Source organism: Trachypithecus francoisi, unplaced genomic scaffold, assembly GCF_009764315.1.
Source record: "Trachypithecus francoisi isolate TF-2019V2 unplaced genomic scaffold, Tfra_2.0 Lachesis_group17, whole genome shotgun sequence".
Classification (NCBI taxonomy): Eukaryota; Metazoa; Chordata; class Mammalia; order Primates; family Cercopithecidae; genus Trachypithecus; species Trachypithecus francoisi.
In genome coordinates, this window is record NW_022681462.1 from 20,998,111 (window position 1) to 21,022,563 (window position 24,453).

The 24,453-nt window shown below is 45.3% G+C and overlaps 1 protein-coding gene across 2 annotated transcripts in view; it reads right to left on the reverse strand.

Annotated features, from left to right (window-relative positions):
* TGFA (transforming growth factor alpha) overlaps positions 1-24,453 on the reverse strand; it is a 114,484-nt gene that overhangs the window by 59,654 nt on the left and 30,377 nt on the right. For both annotated transcript variants that reach the window (XM_033175006.1, XM_033175007.1), the window contains exon 2: positions 16,139-16,192. In XM_033175006.1, coding sequence (XP_033030897.1) covers positions 16,139-16,192 — 54 coding nt within the window. The remainder of the gene's footprint in view (positions 1-16,138; positions 16,193-24,453) is intronic.

Genomic DNA, 24,453 nt, shown 5'->3' on the forward strand with positions numbered 1-24,453 from the left:
GGGGAGGTTTTAAAAATTACTGATGGCTAGATGCCATCCCCAGGCCCTGTAAATTAGAATGTCTGGGGTGGGGCCAGGACACTAGTGTTTTTAAAACTCCCCAGGTAATGCTAATGTGTAGCCATAGTTGAGAACTCTTGTTCTACTCAATGATCCTCAAACTTACAGTGAATATGAATCACCAGGGGAGTTAAAAATGCAGATCCCCAGACCCTCCTCTGAGATTTGCATTTGGCCTGTGAAGCTGACATTCCCATTGCTTACCAATATACACTTACCTCTACTTCTAGGTATGCAGAGGCCTTCCCCATCCCCTTGGAGCTAGGTATGGCCATATGAGTTGAACAGGGAATGAAATGTGAGCACTGACAAGTAACGCATATCTAGGCGGGAGCACCCAGCCTGCCGGTGGATCCCACTTGCTGATATGGAGCTCTAACCTGAACTATCAGTTTTCCTGGGGAATATCCCAGGGCCCAGAGTAGACACCGAGTGACCGAGAGTTAAACCTGCTGTTAAGCCAGTGAAATTTTGTCACTGCAGCATAATCTAACATCTTCTGACTGAACCTTTTAGTCTGGAGTAAATCCTAATTTTTACAAGCATTCTGGGTGATTCTTATGCCAACAGCCTGTGGTCTGCACTTTTAGAAGTAACCTCAATGCCATATTAACTTTCTGCACTTCATTTCTTTATAAAGAAATTGTGAGTTACAGAGAGCTAGTATTCATTTATTTGCTCAACTTTTATTTTGTATCTATTGTGTCAGACATTGCACTAGGGGTTCATCCCTATGCAGAGCATTTTCACAAGTACAGGGGGGACATGAGAAAGCACTCAACATCTGGCTGCAGCACAATATTGGGGTGAGACTGAGGAAAGATGATCCTGGGGCTGGCATCTGGGGAGAAACCCAGGATTGAAGGAAAGGATGTGAGTGAAAACAAATGTGTTACAAGGTTCTGAAACTGTGAAATAAATGTAAACCGCATAAGTAACTTTATATATTCTAGTAGCCACCTTTAGGATAAAAAGGTGAAATTGATTTGAATAGTGTATTTAGTTTAACCAAATAAGGTCAAAATAGTGTGACTTCAATAAACAAACAATATAAACATCTATTGATAAGATATTCAGTTTTAATGTACTAAGTCTTCAAAATACGGTATATGGTATCTATTTTTCAACACATCTCCTTTGGAACTAGCCATGTGTCAGGCGCTCCACAGCTGCATGCGGCTGCCATATTGGACGATGCAGTTCTAGACAGAGCTGCCAGAGGGTTCTGGGGACATCCTCTTCAAGGAGGTACCACATGCGAGTGGCCTGGGCATCAGGAACTCTTTTACTTAAAAACAAAAATATTAACTGAGAATCCTCCCTGGGCCAGATTTTTTTTTTTTTTTTTTTTTTTTTTTGAGATGGAGTCTGGCTCTGTCGCCCAGGCTGAAGTGCAGTGGCACAATCTCGGCTCACTGCAAGCTCCACCTCCCGGGTTCATGCCATTGTCCTGCCTCAGCCTTCCAAGTAGCTGGGACTACAGGCACCCACCACCACGTCCAGTTAATTAATTAATTAATTAATTTTTTTAGTAGAGACGGGGTTTCACCGTGTTAGCCAGGACAGATTTTTAGTAGTATCAGCCTTTGAACACCAATAAAAATACACTGATATTTTAAAATATTGGTATCATCAAAGCTCTCTTCCCAAACATCCTGGTTCAGGGGCTACATTCACTCACAAAGTTATACTACTTAAGCAGAGTTTAAAAAAAAAAGTTAACTCATCGTTTTAATGGCAAAATGTACTTTTGGAGAATTCTTGTGGCTAAATGAGTCAGTACCATTTTTTTCCAAGAGCAACTATTTGAATAGCCCTGTAGTACCAACACTCTTTACCAAGGTTGATCATTTTAACTCAAAACGTGACCAGTAGGGAGGAAGAACTGCTCAACTCAGCTCCTTGCCCCAGTGCAGTAAAACAGACTGTCTGGTGCTGCCTCCACTGTATCCTAAGTTGAAGGCGCTCTCTCTCCTAGAAGAGCTGGCCCTGGGCACCCTTGCTCTGAGCCATTTGAGTTCTTTATATAGGAACTCCCTGTGTCGGCTTCCATATAAGCTCCCTTATCAGATGTATGGTTTGCAAATATTTTCTCCCATTCCATAGGTTGTCTCTTCACACTGTTGATTGTTTTCTTAGCTGTGCAGAAGCATTTGAATTGGGTGTAATCCTTTTCTCTATTTTGTTTTTGTTGCCTGTGCTTTCAAGGCAGTCTCCAAAAAAAAAAAAAAAAAAAAAATTGCAGAGACTGATGTTATGGAGCTCTTTCCCTGTTTTCTTCTAGTAGTTTCACAGTTTCAGATTTTACTTTTAAGTCTTCATCCATTTTGAGTTGATTTTTGTATTTGTTATGTGATGAGGGTCTTAAGTACGTGAATTCATGCATATGTTAATTAGCTTGATTTAGCCATGCCCCAGTGTATTCATATATTGAAACAAGTACATCACACATGTTTTTTTGTCCAAAAAATTTTTAAGGAAAAAAATTTTAGAGTGCTCTTTGTTTGCAATTTTTTTTTTTTCTCTTCCAGGGAAACTTCTTCAGTGCCCTCAAAAGAGGACAGCCTGCATCCTTCCTAACACAATTTTGTTCACAAGTCTGGCAGCCAGTCATTCAATTCAGGCAATGGTTTGCAGTTCCATTTGTCACCTTCTCCACTGAGAAGAACCCAAGGGCAATGACTGTCCTTGGTTTATCTCTGATACCCAGTACAGCCCTCTGCAGTAAGCCCTCCTGCTCACTCACAAAAATAGCTTAAACAAGAAAGAGAGAAAGTCACCTTAAATTGGGCCAAAGAGCCCTTCAGTATAATAATACCGTCTTTCTCCAGGGTACCGAAGAACTTTTTCTTTTTTTGAGCAGGTATGATTTTCTTCCATGTTGTCCCCCAGATGGTAAAGAATTTAATCCCAAATAGCTCTAGTTCCCCAATTAGGTATACTCTCCATTTAAGGATCTAATTATTTTCCATCTTTATACATTTCTAACCTGTACTCCCACTTCAATTCTTACAGCATTAACATCAAAAAGGAAATTAGGCACTAACTTTTCCCACATAAAGTGCTATGAATAGTCTCCACCTGTGATCATCACCGCTCCCTGACCCTTTCACACCAAAGAAGAGCAACCTGTTTGTATTTTAAAGAACAGTGTGAAAAGGGCTTCCATGGAGTGAGTGAGCAAGTGAGAACATGACTTCCTCAAGCAAATGGTCCTGCCGTTTTCACTTCTGTGCTTGTGTGGCAGGTGCTGGGCACTTGCAGGGAGCTGAAACCTTCCTTCACCTTCCTCTTCTGCTCTCCCGTGCCTCTGCTTCTCTGACCTTCAGCCTTTCCACACAGCAGCCCTGTTGGTTCCCTCCAATTTCTCAATGTTCCTCCTGAATCTTGTTGCTGGAATAGTGCAAAACATTCCACATCTCCCATAAGTAAAGGAAACCACCGAAGGGGTGTGTTTTCTCTGCTTTGGGTGCTGTAATTCTAAAAGTAAAGCTCAGTGTTTTGGCAAATACTGGAATAGCGGGTTCCATGACCCCACTTCTCAACAGCCAAAGTGTGGCTTCCTTTGATCTGTTTTTGTTTGTTTTTGTTTTTGTTTTCGAGATAGAGTCTCATTCTGTCGCCCAGGCTGGAGTGCAACGGCATGATCTGGGCTGACTGCAACCTTCACTTCCTGGGTTCAAGTGGTTCTCATGCCTCAGCCTCCCGAGTAGCTGGGATTACGGGTGCGAACCACTATGCCTAGCTAAGACAGTATTTTACCATGTTGGCCAGGCTGGTCTTGAACTCCTGACCTCAAGTGATCCACCCCCTCAGCCTCCCAAAGTGCTGGGATTACAGGCGTGAGCCACCATGCCCAGCTGATCTGTTCTTTAAGTGTAGAAAATAACTCCTTAGTGTTGAGTCATGCGATTGATCCTGTCATGGCCCTTATGACTTTAAGCTCAAATCATGTCTCTGCCATCAGTTGGCTCAGGCCATCTTGGTATTTCAGATGCCATTTCTTACTTGTATGTTATTGCTTTCTGTCTCTGTAAATCTAAATGAAAATAATTATAACAAATACTTACATAGGACTTAACCTGTGTCCTATGTAAGCCTGGCCCTGTTCTAAGTGCTTTAGGTATATTCTCTCATTTCATTCTCACGGAGACCCTGTGGGGTAGGTTCTGCTGTTATCTCCATGTTACAGATGGGGGACTGAGGCACAGAGTGGTTAAGAAACTTGCCAAAGGTCATAGTCCCCAGGGGACACAGTTAATATTATCTAGGTCATCTGGCTCCTGACTTTAACCACTGTGCTACCAAATACTTAGAGTTTTTATTTTTAGTCAACTTTTCATCAAGCCAAATTTAAATAATAAAAAGGCATGATTTCCTCACATGTTAATGAGAAGCGTAAATCAAACGATGCATTTGCTGTGACCTAGAGGCCTCGTCTTTGGACATACACCCAAGGTGGCTAGCAGATGGCGAGCTCTGTGCACAGAATCAAGCGAAGGAGAGGGAAGACTGTGTTTTCATCCCCACTGACTCTGTGACTTTCGAGTCTGACAGGTTCAATCCCCTGTGCTTCACAAGCCTACTGACACAGTCATCTTTAGTCAATTCACGAAAAGACTCTTTTAGGAAACATCTATTTGTGACCAGATTTGTGCAAAAACATTTAATAATAATAAGAACCTAGACACCACAGAACAAAGTCCATTGAAGGAAACAAGTTAGTGTTTGTTGAGTGGAAGAAAATGTATACAGGCTGGGCACGGGGACTCATGCCTGTAATCCCAACACTGGGAGGCCGAGGCGGGTGGATCACTTGAGCTCAGGAGTTCGAGATGAGCCTGGGCAAAATGGCAAAAACTCACCTCTACAAAAAACACAAAAATTAGTCTGTGTGGTGGCATGTGCCTGTAGTTCCAGCTACTTGGGAGGATTACTTGAGCCCAGGAGGCAGAAGTTGCAGTGAGCTGAGAGAGCATCACTGCGCTCCAGCCTGGGCAAGAGAACAAGACTCTGTATCAAAACCAAAACCAAACATATACACACACACGAAAAGATTCCATAGTTTTGTGATAAGATAAAAATAAAAGCTTAGATATACATACATGCATATACTCACATGTGCATTTGTATATACGTACACACTCACACACATAGTTATACACACACATACCTGGCTTTAAGGTGTATGTCTAAATTTTAATGAAATGAAGGGTTAAAAACCCAAGAAAGTGGTTTCCAATCTGTCTTGGAGAAGGGAAAGAAAGAAAGTCACACAGTTATTTAAGGCAAAGTGTTTGTAAATCTCCCCTCAAATAACATCTGTGGTCTGAGTGAGATGTACGTGTATCTGTGTGTGTGTACGTTTTTGAAACATAGTGGTGAAGTGCTTAGAATTCTGCAACCAGTTACCTGGGTTTAAATCCCAGCTCTGCCACTTTCTAACTAGGTGACCTTGGGCAAGTTACTTAACTTCTCTGTGCCTCAATTTTGCCAACTGTAAAATGGAGCTAATAGTAGTACCTTCTTCTTAGAGTTGTTGTAGAAATAAATAAAGCTAAATGGAGCAGCACCCAGCATATAGGGAGTACTCTATAAATGTTAATTCATATATTATATAAATTCTATTGTGATTGATAAAATACAAATTCATTTTAAAGTGTCACTGAGTTCTCATAGCAGCTTTTGACCATGTTTATTAATTTATTTAATATAATTTAGGTTAAGGCCGGGCGCGGTGGCTCAAGCCTGTAATCCCAGCACTTTGGGAGGCCGAGACGGGCGGATCACGAGGTCAGGAGATCGAGACCATTCTGGCTAACTCGGTGAAACCCCGTCTCTACTAAAAAATACAAAAAACTAGCCAGGCGAGGTGGCGGGCGCCTGTAGTCCCAGCTACTCGGGAGGCTGAGGCAGGAGAATGGAGGGAACTCGGGAGGCGGAGCTTGCAGTGAGCTAAGATCTGGCCACCGCACTCCAGCCTGGGCGACAGAGCGAGACTCCATCTCAAAAAAAAAAATATATATATATATATACATATATAATTTAGGTTAATAGCAAAAGCACAACTACTCTCTGTGGGGTCTCACACAGTTTTGATGTTAAAAATGGATCTTTCTTCTGAAAAAGGTTGGGAAGCATTGATCAAGGGCTCAAACCTTGAGAAATTGCCCACAATGGCAACTGCAATCTGGTTATCATTTGTTCAGGTGTGCATCTAGGTTTCTAGAGACTTTCACTGTGCTGGGCTGTTTATTTAACAGGATATCAGGTAGAAAGCCTGCTAGAAACTGAGTTTTATAGAGGCTCCCATGGACTGTTAGGTGATTAATTATATTTCTATTTTTCATACCTAAGAACACCAGGAAGATTCATTTGTGGCAGATTTCATAGCAATGCCTGACATGTTTCACTTTCAAGATCTTAAAAATACCTTTCTGGACCTACTGTGCAAGGCAGGGAGAGATGTTCATTAAACCCAAGCCCCTAAAAGTCAAAATGAAAAAAGACCCAAAAAGAGGGATTCCTCCTGAAGCTGCTAAGTGACAACTAGGAAGGAAAAAAAAAAACAAAAAACTTTCCCTTTTTGAGCCCCAGGCTACATTGTGAACAGAACTGAGGCCCTCCATTCTACTTCATCTAATCCATTTTCTCCTGTGTTTTGGTATTTAAGAAACATTTTAGTCAATGCAGCCTGGTGATAAAAAGGCCAGATGTGTGAAATCACTTTCCATTACACATTCTGATAAGGTAATTGGGCCGTAACTTTCAAGATAGGAAACGAGGAAGGGAGATTCAGAACAAATCCATAAAGCAAACGGTGGGAGAGCCTGCTTGTGGGGACATCTGAGCCTCGCTGGATTAAAATAGCTGCAGGTCTCTTCATCAGTAAATAACTAGATGCTCCAGGTCAATCTCCGAACTCAGAAGCCAGGAGTTTAGGTTTGCACAGCCAGAAAACAGAGCTGATGTTTACCAGAAAGCCACCGTGTTCATCATTTCATCACAGTAAGGCCAATGAGGGAGAAGATGTTTGAGGTTTGAGGTGGCCCAAGTTCTGAGGTTTTTGGCTTTTCTTTACCAAAGTCCTGGGTGAATACTAGAAAGTCAGTCCTGGGTCACACACATTTCACAGACTCCCAGCGACCAGCACTGCCTGGCTGAGGTAAAGCAAGAACTTGGGGGACGGGGAAGTGCTGTCACCTTCTGGTGAGAGCATCTCAGCCTATAAGGACAGAACATTCAGTCTCATCTTCCCATCGAACTCTAACAAAATGTGATTGATGACTAAAAATGCAGATTTCTGGATCGCATGTTGTAAGGGCCTAGGAATCTGCATTTCAACAGAGTCAGCAGGATGACTGTTATGCACACTGAAATGTAAGACCACTACAGTAGGACTTACCTCCAGGTGGCAAAAAGTAACCATAAAGGTAGAGCTTTGCTTCATACTATCTGCATCACCAGTAATGATAGTAAGGGTAGTAATAACAGGAGCAGCAGCTAACATTTAGAGTAGCTGCCGGGTATACAAACAGTTGCAAATGCTTTATAGTCAACTCTTAATTGTCACATCAACCCTATGATAGGTACTATTATTATTCCCATTCTACAGACAAGGAAGCCAGGCACAGAGAGGTTAAGTATCTTGCCTAAGGTCTCACAGCTAGTAAGTGGCAGAGGTGGAATTTGAACTTGGACTGTCTGGTTTCAGAGTCTTCACATTTGAGAGACTGACCATAGACCTGGGTGCCCAGAAAGGCCCAACCTCTCTGTTGAAACCTAGAAGTGTTAAGTACTTGAAATTTCTGCAAAGTGGATCAATATTTAGGAGTCACAGGCACTGAAGAAGAGTTTGGATGAACATTCCCAGATTTCTGAGGCCAAGTGGCAAATGTTGGGGCCAACTCATCCAGACAGCAAAGGTCCTGTGAGGGCTGCTGTGCAGAGGAATGAGGCCTAGGAGCCAAGCTACAAAAATGGGTGTCCCTCATGCAGGGCACCACTGTTTCCCCATGCTCTAGAAACAGCTGTACTGCCTGAGCCTCGGAGACAGCTGCAGTCACTGGACTGCAAGGCCGAGGTAGCCTGCACTCAGTGCACACTGACCAGCAGAACTGCAGGGCGGCCACTGCCTCTTCTTTCTTTTTAGACACTGGAAAAACAGGAAAGCACAATGCAAATGAAATTCATGTATAGTCTCATTAACCAGAGATCATTAATGTGAACAACTATATGCCCTGTATTTTTGCATCTCTCTGTGTAGTTTATAAATTTGAGTTACATCATCCAATTTTATATACTACTTTTTCTATGTATATATCATGTACATTTTCTCAATCTTTAAACATTCCTCATCAACATGATTTTAAAGGGCTATATAGTAGCCTGTCTGTCTACCTGTTCCATAACTATTTCCCTTTTGTTGACATTGGCTACTTTTCACTCTACTGGATAATAACCTAACATCTGATTGTTCTGTAAAACAGATCCCTAAGTGCAATAGTTGGGTCACAGGGCATATACAATTTTTAAGTTTTCACTTACTAATACTAAGGAATTCAGTTCACTATTAATGTTAAGCTATTTCTCAGGCGGCTATGTCCATATCCACATCCATTAGTTTTGTCATTTGCCTTGCCTCTTTCGAAGATGGTAGATGCTCTATTAACTGAGCTCTGCTTCAATCAAGCCCCTGACTTGCCCAACCCCATACTCTCCATTTCTTTGCTAAAGCATCTGCACCAATGCCCTCAGCATGCAAAAGCTCAGTTGCTTACTCTAGTTTATCAGCCTATTTCTGTTTTCAACAGTTAGGCTATATATTTACCAAGAGGCCATTTGCATTTGTTGCCAAACCTGTTTATGTCAGCTGTACTCATTATTGTACTTATGTAAGTTAATTACATATTATGTAAATTAATGAAATATCTGTGCATAAGAAAAGAGCTGTTGTTTCTATAAGTAGAGAGTTTTGGAAAAATGAAGATGAACTGCTGTCAAGTTATGGGTGGATAAGACAACTATAAAAGACTAGGAGGGCCGGGGGCGGTGGCTCACGCCTGTAAACCCAGCAATTTGGGACGCTGAGGTAGGTGGATCATTTGAGGTCAGGAGTTTGAGACCAGTCTGGCCTACACGGCAAAACCCTGTCTCCTCTAAAAATACAAAAATTAGCTGGGCATGGTGGCGGGTACCTGTAATGCCAGCTACTGGGGAGGCTGAGGCAGAAGAATCACTTGAACCTGGGAGGCAGAGGTTGCGGTGAGCCAATATTGTGCCATTGCACTCCAGCCTGGGTGACAAGAGTGATACTCCATCTCAAAAACAAACAAACAAACAAACTAGGGAGATGAAGGGGGGAATGTTATAGGTCTAGAAAGATTTGTGGCACTTACTCTGCAAGTGTCTAAGCTCTTATTTATGAATAAATCAAATCTGGAAATTATAGAAGCGATATGGATGTAATTCATGCAAGTAAAGTGAGGCAGAATGCCAATATATGAATCTATTAATAAATAAAACAAGAGTCATGAAACAGTACCTGTCCTTCCTACATGTAATGTACTCTAAAATTCTCTATTCTAAACTATTCGGTTCCACTTTTAAAAATATTGGTTATAATCCGTAAAGTGATTCTGTAACTCAGTTTGAAAAGACATTGACTTCATTCCACTCCTTCATTTTATTGATGGCAGAACTGAGGTTCAACAAAATTTAAGAGCTCTATTAAGGTGTTGCAGCCAGTGAGTCAGAATTACGATTCTGAATTGCATATCCTGTGTTCTGTCTACTACCCTGAGCAACCTTTGCTCAAAAGGCACTGACCCAGCATAATTTTCTTTGCAAAAAGTAGAAGGTGAAATGAGAAGGTGAAATGAGAATGTGGCGACAAAGATAAATCTTGGAGAGGAAAGGAAGAATTCCTCATTCCCTCCTAACGCTCTTCTAAGCATTCTTTAAAGTAAGCACAAATAGGTATATGTGGTTTTATCCCCAAACTAAGACATACCAAGTGTCTTGTGTTATAGACACATATTTGGAGCAGGTGAGCAATGTAGTACCTGGGTAGAACATATGAGCCTTCTAATTTTAGAATGACTTCAGCTCCACATGGGAAAACTCTAGACAATGGAACGGGGAAGCAGTTCGCAGTTCTGAAAAGCTTTTGTTAGGCGAGATGAGCAATAACCAGATCGCTTGCTTGCTGGCTGACACACGTTCTACCTGTTTTCCAAACAAGTAAATCCTTCAAAGGCTTTTCCCTATAATCTCATCTGCCTTCCCTCTGTGCAACCCCAGCTCAAACTTGCCACCTCAACGTATTTAAGCCCAGGGTCACCACTGAGATCTGATCACCATCTCCGTAAGCCAGCTGCTAATGGTGACATTCCTCATGAATAACCGCACTGTAAATTTCCATGTTCTTTCATCCACACCTCTCAGAAGTCTCCCAGACACTAAATTAAGCACGCCTTCAAACATGCCTTGATTCCAGGTGGGTGTCCCTAGACACAGGCCAGAGGAAGGAGCAGAAGTTCAGAGGTTTAAAGTGCTGCCCTGAGTACCCAGCTCATGCAAGAAAGATAGCAGATGGAAGCCTGGAGGCTGGCTCCCAGGCGCCTGAGTAATGCCCTCACCACACCCCCTTGGTCATTAGAGTGAGTCTCATGAAAATTTGAGAACCAGATGGGCAGCCTGGGAACTGTGCAACATTTCTCAGGGTTAAGCAAGTAGCCACCCAACAACTTCTTAACCAGGGTGCATTCTGTCCCTCTTAAGGGACATTTAAAAGTGTCTTTTGAAGATAGGTCATAACTCCTTCCTGGAGAGGGTGTGACAGGTGTTCTAAGCTATAGGTGCTGCCACCCTTGTCCTGCCTCCAGCTAATGTTTCTCTGCATGCTTTACAAATTGACAACCAACTGGTAAAAATACTCTGTCCCCAGCCATACTATTGATTTCACTCCCATGGCAACTATTTTCTAAATCATGCATTAAGCAGTCAGCCAAGGTTGCCCATATCATTGTGACACATTCCGCCATGGGTTCCCATGCTGTCTTTTCTTACCTGCATGGGAGGCTCCTTGAGGGGAAGGCAGAGAAAGCCTGCTCCTTTGTGTAGTTCCAGCAACTAGAATCTTTGAACCTGAATGTAAAAAAGCGTCTGGTTCCAAGAAAATCAAATATGTGCCCGTGACACTACCACTTCCCTACCTTGGGCCTGTGACAATTGGCATCACCAATGGATCAGTGCAGTACTTCCTAAAAACCTGCAGTCAGCCTTATAGCCCTCCCCACCCCGGCTCTCCAAGTCTTCTCTACCAATCCATCAGTGTGTGGTCATGTGAAAAATCTCACAGGCCACTTTTGATTCAAGTCCAATAGATGAGGAAACAAATCCAAACAGGAACCAGAAAACGAACTTGCCCAGCGACTGGGCAAAAAAAGCTAAAAACAAACAAACAAACAAACAAACAAACAAAAAACACAACTCAGAAAACTCAGAAAAAACTGAGACCAAATGACCCAACACCCATGATTTCTCACCTCCAGCCTCAGGCACCACATCCCTCTGCTGTCCCACTCAAATTGTCTGAGAAGCATTTATTAATGACAATGCCAGTTTCCTGTAACTCTGGCATCATCTTCCCTCCATATTTGGGGATCTTAGAGAAAGGAAGAAACCAATGAAATGTCCAGAAGAAAGGCCAAGAGCAATGGTCAAGTAATAAGAATACAGAACTTTTTTTTTTTTTCCCCAAAACACACAGTACAGGCCAGGCGTGGTGGCTCATGCCTATAATCCCAGCACATTGGGAGGCCAAAGTGGGAGGACTGCTGGAGCCCAGGAATTTGAGACCAGTCTGGGCAACATAGCAAGATTTCATTTCTTTTTTTTTTTTTTTTTTTTTTTTTTTGAGGCGGAGTCTCGCTCTGTCGCCCGGGCTGGAGTGCAGTGACCGGATCTCAGCTCACTGCAAGCTCCGCCTCCCGGGTTCACGCCATTCTCCTGCCTCAGCCTCCCAAGTAGCTGGGACTACAGGCGCCCGCCATCTCGCCCGCTAGTTTTTTGTATTTTTAGTAGAGACGGGGTTTCACTGTGTTAGCCAGGATGGTCTCGATCTCCTGACCTCGTGATCCGCCGTCTCGGCCTCCCAAAGTGCTGGGATTACAGGCTTGAGCCACCGCGCCCGGCGCAAGATTTCATTTCTAAAAAGAAAAGAAAAAAAATGCACAAGAAAGCCCCATGTTCTTTTGAGCCCATTTGACACCTTTGATTAGCACACGGAGTTGACAGTTTTCTCTCCGTAATGTTCCATTAAAGCGTGAGGGCTTCACCCTGAGTATTCCTGTTGCCCTATGCTCTAGTGCTGTCACTCAGGAATGTATCAAAACCTATCTTACATCCATTGTTATTTCTCATTCCCGTCAACTCTTAGAGTGAGAAGGCCTGCCAATTTACATCATGGGCAAAGTCCTTATAGCTTTTGCTCTAAAATTACCCATTTTCACACCTAACTGGTGGGGATCGTTTCACACCATCTACATTTTTCTGGGTGGTTTGTTTCTGGATTGATTCTGGGACTGAGTAAAGGAGCCCACCAGCATCCAGAGCATTGGGAGTTAGGGGCATTCAGATGTGAAAGTCACCCAGCAGAGACAGGAATACGTTTTATGAAAACAGTGTTCACCTGAAAAGAAATATAAGTAGAATGCAAGATACAAAAACATGAAAGTAAACGCATTTAAAACGAAGTAGTACAAAATTAAATACAGCATCATCTACCTTCCATACCTGAGAATCTAACAAAAAGGAATCATCATTGCCTTTGCTGGTGCAGTAATGGAATTGCAGTGACATTTTAAAAGCCTTTATCTGTTAGGTATACATATTGAAGTGTTACAAGTGAAGTGGGCTTTGCTTTAAAATACCCCAGCAAAGGGAAAAATTGGAAAGATCAGGAGAATAGATCAAAGAAAAATGACAGAATGATGCTAATTGTCAAAGCTGGGTGATGGGTATACAGGAACTGATTTCACTCTCTCTTCTTCTGTGGATGAAGATTTCTCTAATACAATGTTAACAGGGAGTTTTACTTACTAGTCATGAGTACACACACATACACACACACTTGCTACAATGACGGGCAGCGAGTGTGGCTGGTGGGAGTTGGTCCCCAGTTTGAGCTGTGCCCACCACAGGATCTCAGCCCTGTGCAGTGACAAAAGAGTGGGTGGGATGGGGTGGGAAGGCCTACCAGGGCCTGAGCAGTCCTCTAGGAGACAGGAAGGTCACCCTAAAGAAAAGAAAGTTAAGCATAAGCCTGATCTAGTCATAAAGCCCCAGCCTTTGGAGGTGTGGCTATAACACAGTCATCACCACTTGGACTTTTCTCCTGGCCCAGCCCTCTCTGGATTCACGTCTGGGTCTCACTGGGCAGGGCCAAGAGTAAATAACTCTGGAAAGAGTAATTTCATTAAATCTCTAAGGCCCTGGGCCACAAGTTCTGTAGCTCAGTGACCCATCAAACAGAGAGCAACAGAGAGGGCAGATGGGCAGCCACTTCCCTTCTCTGCAGACTGCCAGCCAACCCGGGGAGCTTGAGGCTCTCTGGACTTTAGAAGGTGTGGCACTGCCTCTGCTGTCACAGACCACCTCAGGCCCAGAGTGGCATCGAGCCAGTTACAGGGTAATATGCAACACAGCAGGGATTCACCTGCTGTTTTCTGACCACACATCACAATGAAGGGAAGTAAACCTCAGAGATGTTCTCATAGAAAGAAGTTCAGGAAGAAAAGATGGAACAGAGGTTGTTCATGACTGCAAAAAGAATAGTCTCATTCTGGACAAATGTATCAGGTCTGCTCACATCTGCCCAGCAAGGCCTGGGGAACCCCAAAAGGCCTAGGCAGGAGCTATGCCAGGCTCCTGGAGAACAGGCTCAAGGGCAACATCCCTTAGGCTTTTCTTGTCTGTCTGAACGGATGGAGACTTGGAGGGGGGTGTCAAATAACCAAGGGGACCCCCTTCTCTATGCATGGCAGCGTCAGCACTCGCCATCATTGCAACTTGTCACCTGACTCAATAGAGCACCTGGCTCTTGGCCTACCAGGTCTTAGGGTGAGAATCAGGAGGAGCGGGAGGAAGGCTCCACCAGAGAGCTGGGAAACTAGGGAGAAAGCCTGGGGCACAGGACTCCATCACCCCCTTCTGGCTTAATCTCAAGGCCTTTATACCTCAGTTCCACCCAATTTGACTTAGAAGAGAGCAGGGAGGGTGAGGAAAACACAGGAGGCTTCTCAGCCCATGGAGATGCCTGGAGATAATAGTGACAAGTATCAAATGAGTGGTAACCCCCAACTGGCTCAGTGTCCAGGTTCTCTCAAATGATACCCAGTGTGTAAGTGTTGCTGGAGTACCAGTACTTTCTAGTGTTTGGGGAGGTCACCAGAGGTCTATCTGTAGGAGGGACAGAAGGTGAAGCTTGGGGCAAGTGCATTCTAGAAAGGGGGTTGGGGCAATTCTGAGAATGGCATGGAGTTACTAAGCTATCCTCTTCTTCCTCCCTATGTGTTCATATCTGAGTCCTTTGTGGATGGGAGGTAATTAAAAAGTGAAAGTACTGCTTTATGGAAACCCTAGCAGACCCTGGACTCCAGAAGCACTGCTTTGGGGTGGACACACTTACACCCTTCTACCTCCAGCCCCAACAAAGCATGACACAGAGTGGGAGAAGCATTTTCTCCTGTGTCATCATGGACCAGCAAGTGGCTTAGGCACCTTAAGAGTCCAAGCGCATCAAGGATAACAGTAGCAAGGGGGGCTGGTGGGGCTGCGGCAGCAGTGGTACCCAGTGGGACTGGCAGTGTCACCTCCAGTGGGTTTGGAGGGAAAGGCCTGGAAGAGAACAGCAAGGTACCAGGGACACAGTGTAGTTGGCTACAGAATTTATGAATAGATAAGAAACCCGCCCCTCCCACTGGAACCTCCCTGAAATAACTATGGAGACACAGCAGGAGGTTAGTGCAGTAACAGATGGGAGCAGAAGTTAGTGAAACACACTCCATGCTAACCCGGGAGTCGTGGGCCTGGCGCACTCACACGCTGCTGGAAAAACCAGCACCATTCACTTGGAAAGCTATCTGGCAGTTTGTACCAAGGGTCAGAAATCTGTATTTATTCCTGTTTCCGGAGATGCATTCTGAGGAAAGAATCCAAAAGGAAGAAAAAGCTTCTAGGCATGAATAGGTGACATCGTAACTTAAGAAACTAGAGGCACCATAAATATCCAGTGGGGAACGTTTCCTTAAATCACACATGTTCACTTTAATGGGACAGCATGACATTTTAAGGGAAGAGATTTCAAGACTTTCAAGCAACATGGAACAATGCACAGTCCCAACATTTGAGCTTAAAAAGCAGGAATCCACATTTTTTCCTCACCAGGACTAATTGCATAAAAATATTAACACACATGGAGAAAGAGCAAAAGCAACATGCAAATCAAACAGAGGTTTCTCCCCTGCAGTGCTGTGACCACCGGCCACTGGTGGTTTGCCTCGTACATGTCCCAAGCTCTCCACTATTTTGATTTGGGATCTTTAAAATATAATACTATATATATATATACTGATTTTTTTTTTTTACTACAAGTATTAAATGTAAACCGAAAATAACTAAACAAAGGTCACCAGGCAGAAGCAGATGGGGGTTCAGAAATCTGGGTTCTACTTCAGGTGGACTATTACGAGAGTGGGGAAAACATGGCTGGCCCCGGGCTCTGGGGTCCTGCAGGCCCTGTTTCGCACACTTGCTCACAGGAATTGTTTGAACAGCTGAAGAGAGACAGGGAGGGGAGGCCCCTGAGGGGGTCAGGAGCAGCCCCCACTTGGGCCTGCAGTTAAGGCCTTCCAGTGAGTGCCACCTCGCCCCGGAGGAGTGAGCAGAGAGGCCTCTGGGATAGGCGTGTGCTTGGTGGGCAGGAGGCCAGGGAGGGAGCTCTTGAGGTTCCACACAGCAGCAGGCCCGCTCCCTTCCCACACACCGTCCACACACCCACAGCAGCTGCACTCACCACTCAGCAGGGACGTGCTGTTCTCCAAGGCCTGGCACGCGGCCAACACAATACCTGTTGGGTGGAGGAGAAGAGGGAAAAGGTCAGAATCTGCTTGGCAAATGATGTCCTCAGACGCTTAGAGGGCAGACCGTTTGACAGGCAAATGCTCAGTGGTTTTACAGAGGGGCCGGTAGACAGGCTCGGCTACATAATTTGTGGATATCAGTGCAAAATTAGCATATGGGGCCCCTTGTTGAAAAAGCAGGAAGAAAGTGCCCATGAAAAGCACTGAAATCGAGAGCCTTCCACTTCTTCCCAGTATCTCCATCTGTCAGGGTGGTTTTGGCTTTTGTTTTTTCTTAACGCCATATATATATATAATATATATATATTTTTATGGTGGGAAAATACACATAACATAAAATTTACCATTTTAACCATTTTAATTGTACATTTCAGTGACATTAAGTACCTTCACCCTGTTGTTCATGTCATCATGTTTGTTTGCTATTTACGTCATTGTTGTCCTTTTGGTATGAGGATACCCGCAGGTTGAGTGCAGCCCCTCACAGGTGCACCCCAGGGACAGAGTGTGTAAGGGAGCAAAGGATCCACTGGGGTTTCCTTCCAGCTGGCAGCCGGACCAATGTGCTGTGACCCAGCTGGGGGTTGAGGGGTCTAGTCAGGTATCTCTTCTTTCCAGGAACTTGCTGTCCCAACCCAAAATGGATGGGTGACCCCTTAAGGATATTGCCTCCTCACTGCCAGGATGTACTAGGTACCTGGATCAGGGGGAGTCAAGCAGCTCACCTCTCTCTAGTTGCCCACTGAAGATGCCATGGAGCTGCCAGTCCAGAATGGGGACAGCTGCCACCATGCTGTACCCTGAGATGCCATGCACTTACCCCCAACCCTTTTTGTGTCCAGGCCCCGCCAGGGACAGAGCATGGCAAGGAGCAAGAAAACCTAGGGGAGGCAGGGAGATAGTAATAGGCAGGACCATGGGAACCAAGGCTCTAAGCCCCCAGTGCATACTGTATTGTCCCACTGGACTTCACCTACAAGACACAAATTCAAAGATAAAACTACGAGATTTTTAAGACTGCAACTGCAGAGTGTTAAACCTCAAGCTCAGGGCCCTTATGAGCATGGGGTCCTGTGTGACCTACACGGGTTGCATGCCCATAAAGCCAGCCTTGCCAATAGATGACCTTTACGTGCCTTCAGATTACAGTACTTGAGGTTTCTGGAAACAGCAGCAACCTTCCAATGAAGAAGGAACTCTTCTGAGTTATGCAACCAGCATGAGCCACATGAGAATGACTTCCCAAAACTGAAATGCAAAAAAATACCATGGTTGCCATGCCGAGGGGCTGGGCCTCTGACAGTTTAGCCCAGAAGGCAGATGAATCAAGTCAGCACAGGAAACAAGCAAAGTTCTGTCTGTTACAGGATCGATGCAGCCCCCTACTCTGCAGGCTGTGAGGGTTTCTTGCCCCTTTTCACTTAGGGTGTAGACACAGAAGTCCTGACTCTCAAAGGAAAAAAAAAAGCACTTGGAATAGATAAAGCAATCATGCTCCCAATGTTCTTTCAACCTCTGAAATGAGAAACATAAGAACTTCAGGCTGCTTTTTACAGGAGGTCTCCCAAAGACTTTTACAGAATCCTAAGCCAGATGTTTGGGTTGGAGTTGGAAGCAGGGCAGGGGGACAGGGAGAGAAAATCAGTAAAATCATGCATGTCTTCCCTGTGCAATTCTTTCTTGCTCTCCAATAGATGCTAGTTTTGGAAGCAAGGCTCCCAGGTCCCCTCTGTCACCCACACGCCAGTGTTCAACAAGGCATCCCCATCCAAGCCGGGAAAAGTCAGCGGTTGCCCACTGGGGAACAGTCACGTTCTGACTTCAGTGGCACTGCTGCAAACTACCCTTGGCTAAAGTCAGCCAGTGACCCATAATAGTGTCCAAGGATGACACTGGGGATGCTTTGCATACTCTGAGGGGAAGCGTGACTTGCCTGTCAACAATTGCCCCTGAACTAATGAATTATTTTCACGCCCTGTTCCTGCTCCATATCCTGTCGGTCAGGGCGAACCCAGTCAGCATGCTTCCTGGGCTCCATGTTAGCCTCTGCTTAAGCAAAACCCAGACAAGAAAGCAAACACTGTGCAGCTGAATCCAGGACAAGGCACTGATGAGCACCACTGCTCCAGGAAGATGAGGGTGTGCGATGGGGGCCTGCTCCCCAGCCTTGGGGCAAGTTACTTCACCTTCTGTTCCTCACCTGTGAGCTCGCAGCTGCCAAACTCACAGAGGTGTTTTGGGAATGAAGTAAAGTTTGCAAAACCACGATGTTCCACAGATGAAAGACACTGGCTTTTTATTCATAATTTGAGCAACACAAGAAGAATAGGTCCTTTCTATACCCTCACGCTCCCATGGAAAACAACTTCTTGGTGCCCTGAGCTTCACTCTGCAATCTTGATCCATGCCCAGCATCAGCTGAGGCCCTGTGATGAGCGCAAGGCCTCTGCTTCATCTTCATTACATGGTGAGCCTAAGAGGACCCTGGAGCAGGAGGACAGGGCTCAGGTCTCTCACTGTGCAGGTAGATATGCACTGGACCTAGTCCCAGGCCCAGTGCTAAGGTTCTGCATGTGTTCTCTTACTTAGTCCTCATAACAACTCATGACATAGGTGCCTCCCAACCTTCTGGTCCAGCTGGTAGAAATGCCCAATCATAGAGATGAAGAAACCGAAGCTTAGAGAGGTTGAGAAATTTGCCCAAGTTCCTGCAGCCACATTCAAACTTAAATGTGTTCAACTCCCATGCACAAGACAGTGTCTAATTACCAGACCACACCACAGTCCTTCTGACCATAGCCAATTGTGACACATTCAGCAGTCACAAACCCCAAGTGACTCCAAACAACAGACTCTGCGGGGCCAGTGGCTGAGCCTTGATCTCTCTCTCCCTGAGAGCCATGCATTGCCTCTTGGGGATTCTCCCACTGCCTCCAATCTCCCTGCCATGAACAAGGTCTACTAAGGGGCAAAGGTATGAGCATCCAGGCTCACCAGCTGCCCAGCCCTCTGGCCACACAACTGTGCTTAGAAAGCCGGGCTGAGTGGGGGCCTTCCAGAAACACATGACCTTGGCAGGCTCCAAGGGTCATCCCAAACAAAGGAAGGATGGGGAGAGGATAGCCACAGGGACTGCGGTGACATGCAGTGGCTCAGGGAGACACACAGTGCACAGGCCTGGTGGCCCACAGCCACAGGCTCCTCCTGCCTAAGTTTCAAAGCTGGCCCTTGCCTGCCACAGGCCCTCAGGACAGGAAGGCTTCTAGGAATCCCTTCTAGGCCACTCCTGCTGGCATCCTATTTCTGTTTAAATAGCTCCAAAGAGGGGAATCCCAAGACTGTGGACTTCAAAAAGAAAAAAGAAAAGAAGGGGGTGGTGTCAAGGGGAAAACCACATGCAACAGAAGAAAACTCTTATGAAAGGCTGATCCCGTGCCCCCCAAAATAGAGTGGGAACCTGGTCTGCCCTTAGGAAGGACAAGTGTTGCTATGCTTATAGTTCAGCTGTTTGGTACTCAGGTAAATATTCCCAACAGAAACAAGGTAAAAAGGAGCCTCACCTATTTAGCTCATGAGTCCCCAGAAGGGAAGCTATCCTAAAACCTATGTGCTGATGTGTCAATGGGAAATGCTCTTGAGAGAGGCTGGACACCCCTCTCCCCTGGGCCCCAGAGCAGGACACCCCTACTCCAACCCCTCACTCAGTCATGGGACTAGCAATTCTGCACAGATACCCAGGCTGTCCAAGCGTTGGACACCCTTCATCCTCAACCACCCATTGGCCTGGTGACCACCTCTTCTGTGGACACTCAGCCATAGTGCCTGGAGCTGGGAGGAGTATCCTCCGGCCCCTGGCCACCTCAGCAGAGTGGACCATGTCCTGCTCTGGCCTCTGCTGGGGCTGGTGTTTGCTTTCAGGCCCCTACCTACTCCACGGCATGGATCAGTTGCTCCCTCTAGAATATCAAGAGCTCTACCTTTCACCTGCTTGGGATCCTCTCAGCCAGACTTCCTGCATGAAGGGGCGAAGGGTGAGTTTTTGTTTTCAGGGGGATGTGGGAGGATGAAGAGGTTGCAGCAGGTCCTTTTGGATGAAGGATGCTCTGGATTCAGAAGAGGTGGTGAGGAAAACTCTTTGGATGAAGAACACACTCAGGGCCGGAGGATAGGAATTGTGCTAGAGGGCAGGGCAGAAGGGAGTGTAGGTATTCAGAGGGCAGCAGGTTTTCCCCTTCCTCCCCTACCATTCTTAGACCTGGCAGGTCCTAAGGAACAGGAAGTAGTCAGTGGTACATAGAGGGTGGGAATCCCGCTGCTCAGGGAGAGGTCTGCAGAGGCTCCCATGTGGGTACAAACATATAAAGAAATGGGCCACACAGAACCCAGGGCCAGTCAGTACAGGTTCATGGCATCTTCCTGTATGAATTATATCTCAAATTTTATTTGCAAGGATGACAGGATTTTAACTGCATAGCAAAAATCACTAAATTGTATGATTCCATCAATATTTTTAAATCCAAGAGGTTGACAGCCAGGTGAGGATGCTGGCTTCAGGGTAAGAACTGATTAAGAAGGAAAAAGGGAAGGCCTTGCAGAGGAGGACTATGAGAAAGGCTGGTAGGATGAGCGTATCATGGACTATCCACAAACTGATTAGGACATTAAGGCCAAAAGCAGCCATGTGGCATCTCCATTGGACAGCAGCAAGTTCCAACTTGATAAATCTCGGGAAATACTTCATGACTATGATATCACAGGAAATGATCCAGCATTACCTGAAAGCTCATAGGAATTTTCCATATCCATCTAAAGATATCTGACAATAGCAAAAAACAAAGTATTCAGAATGAACCTTCAGGATCAGGGAGGCAAGAGAGATGGGCAAACGGCTGCCTGCACCACAACCCCCTACCACTTTCTAGCCTGTCACAGCACAGCAGAAAGGGGCTTTGCCATCAGGCCTGGGTGCAAATCCTGGCTCTGCCACTCCTTCACTGTGAGACCTTGTCTGTATTATGTACCCTTGCTGAGGCTTGGTGTGCTCATCCATAAAACAAGGATAACAGCTCTTCATGGGACTTGCAAGGATTAAGTGAAACAAAATGAAATAGAGCACATGAGGTCCAGAAGTCACGTGAGCACCCACCGAACACAGCAGTTGATGGCGCTTCATGTTGCTCCTGTTTCATCATAACTTCCAGGAAGTTCAGGATGACAAGGAGGTGGTCATGACCCTCCTCCCTTTGGAAGTCACTAAGGCAACTTCAACAAAGGGTTTTATTTGAGGCCCCAGGGTCACTCAGCTGCAGGCTACTGATGTTCCATGGACTGATCTTGACATAGCATGCCCTTTATGCCTTTTGAGGGTTTAAATAGTCAACATGGCAAAACCCGGACTCTACTAAAAATACAAAAATCAGCCGTGTGTGGTGGTGGTGGGTATCTGTAATCTCAGCTACTTGGGAGGCAGAGGCAGGAGAATTGTTTGAACCTGGGAGGCGGAGGTTGCAGTGAGCCAAGATTGCACCACTGCACTCCAGCCTGGGTGACAGAGCGAGACTCCCACTCAAAAACAAAATTGTTATTTACTTATGTTAACTAATCAAATATTTATTGAGCACCTACCTTCTGTGAGCAAATTAAGTAAAAAAAGAGAAATCTGAGACCTGTGACTTTCCCTTAAAATGTCCAAGTCACATGGGACAGCAACTACCAGAGAAAATGGAATCCTCCACACTCCAACAAAGGCAGACAAGTGTAGCTGTTGAAGTTATCACTACAGCCCACTGAGGCACTGGACTGACCCTATAATCCCATAGATGCTTCCTCTGCTTCCATGCCCAAACACTACCTCCAATCTCCACCACTCTCCCCAAGGCCTGTATCCCAGATCATGCGTTCAAAATTAAACTCACGTCCTCCACCTCTTCCTTGGTTCTGGGCGGGACTGATAACTAGGCAGTCATTGTCAGTCCCTCTCTCTCCTTCGCCCAGTATCCAAGCCAAGCCCTCCCACACACCCAGCCTCCACACGGTCCATCCTCTCCATCCCCCTGCATCCCTGCTGTTACTGCCCCAATTCAGGCCCTATCATCTCTCCCTGCACTATCACAATAGTTGTTAGAGTGGTTTTCTTGCCAAGAGCTTAAAAAAAAAATCTTTGCTCCTACTACTAGACTAACCTTGCTGAATGAAATCACTCCTTTCCTCTAAGCTCTCCATGGGCTCCGTACCACTCACAGAACCCAGCACAGAGACAGAATCCCAGCCCCAAGTGCTGAGTGGAGATTTAGCATGCATAACCTGGTCCTAGACCCCGTTTCCACCTAAACTCCGCCCATTCCCTCCTGTCAGGTCCTCTGACCCCAGCAGCCCAGCACTGCCCCTTTTCCCTGCACAAAAATTAGCACTCCCAGCTTGGTGCCTTGGGCTCATGCTACTAGGATCCTCACCCAACTTCTTACAGCTGCTGACTTTAGTTTAGCTGCCTGAGCCTCAGTTTCCTTCACTGTAAAAGCAGATAAAAATATCCAACTCCTACACAGGGTTGTTCAGAGATTAAACAAGGGACACATGAGAAAAATGTGGTATATTGAGTGACACACAATAAACATGCAACAAATGGTAGCTGCTACATTTGATAGTTTTGTTTTTTTTTTCTTTGAGACACAGTTTCGCTCTGTCTCCCAGGCTGGAGTGCAGTGACATGATCTCGGCTCACTGCAACCTCTGCCTCCCGGGTTCAAGTGATTCTCCTGCCTCAGCTTCCCGAGTAGCTGGGACTACAGGCACGCACCTATAGAGACGGGGTTTCACCATATTGGCCAGGCTGGCCTTGAACTCCTGACCTCATGATTCACCTGCCTTGGCCTCCCAAAGTGCTGGGATTACAGGTGTGAGTCACTGTACCTAGCCTATTGACAGTTTTCATTCATATCATGCTGATCTCTCAAGTCGGCATATCCCATCCTCTACCCATGGGAATCAAATTGGCCTCTCAAAGCCTTGCTCAAATGTCAGAAATAATAATTTCTTCCTCAGAGGAATCCTTACTTTATTCTGCCTTGCAGTTCAGAAGTTTTTACATCTTATCTGTTTCTCCTCTCTAGCGTGGTCAGGAGCTGTGGCTAAATCATCTCTATCCTTACACCTGCCGAATGCACCTACATAGGACTTTAATACATGTATGTTGAAATGAATTTCTCTAAGAGGTCACCAGCTTGAAAACAGAGTTAAAGTCTTATCAAAGACTTGGACTAGGGGCTGGGTAGTGAGTACTGAGGGTGTGCAGATGGGGAATAGGAAAACCTGCAGATCCTCGGGAATTCCTTTCTTCTATTCTAGATCCCTGCTGCCACAGCTCTAGGTCTTGGTTCTTACTCTGATTTCAGTGGAGATGGGGAGCACTTGAATTTTTATTTCTAACATTTATTTATTTATTTAATTTTGAGATGGAGTCTCACTCTGTTGCCCAGGCTGGACTGCAGTGGCATGATCTCAGCTCACTGCAACCTTCACCTCCCAGGTTCAAGCAATTCTCCTACCTCAGCCTCCTGAGTAGCTAGGATACAGGTGTGCGCCACCACACCTGGCTAATTTTTTATATTCTTGGTAGAGACAAGGTTTCACCATGTTGGCCAGGCTGGTCTTGAACTCCTGACCTTAAGTGATTTGCCTGCCTCGACCTCCCAAAGTGCGGGGACTACAGCCACCTTTTATTTTCAGTTCAGGGGTACACGTGCAGGATGTGCAGGTTTGTTACATAGGTAGACGTTTGCCATGGTGGTTTGCTGCACAGAGCACTTGAATCCTGACATCCATCCATTCAACAAGTGCTCACTAAGCACCTGCTGCACCATTAGTGGGACATTGTTCTAGGTGCTGGGCAGAGAGCAATGAATGAAAAATCCCTTCCTTTGAGAAAGAATCCTTCCAATTCTCAAAAACCATTGAACTCTATTATAAATGGCTGTACCATTGTTCAGTTGGGTGGTAAGTTAAATCTGTGTTTTTCTATTTTCTATTTCTATTAACAATGATATTAAATAGTCCCACTAGAATATTGAAAAATCCATGAGGAATGAAGGAACTGTCATCCTTATCCAAAGCTGGGAGTTAAGTCTGCTGAAGAGGCCTGTCAAGTTGATCCTGAGTTGTTTGGTCACCCGATGAGATGACCCCTGAAATATTTTATTTTCCACCCTTAACTTAAAAGTTGGCTTTTCCTGAAACTTTTATGAGAACACAA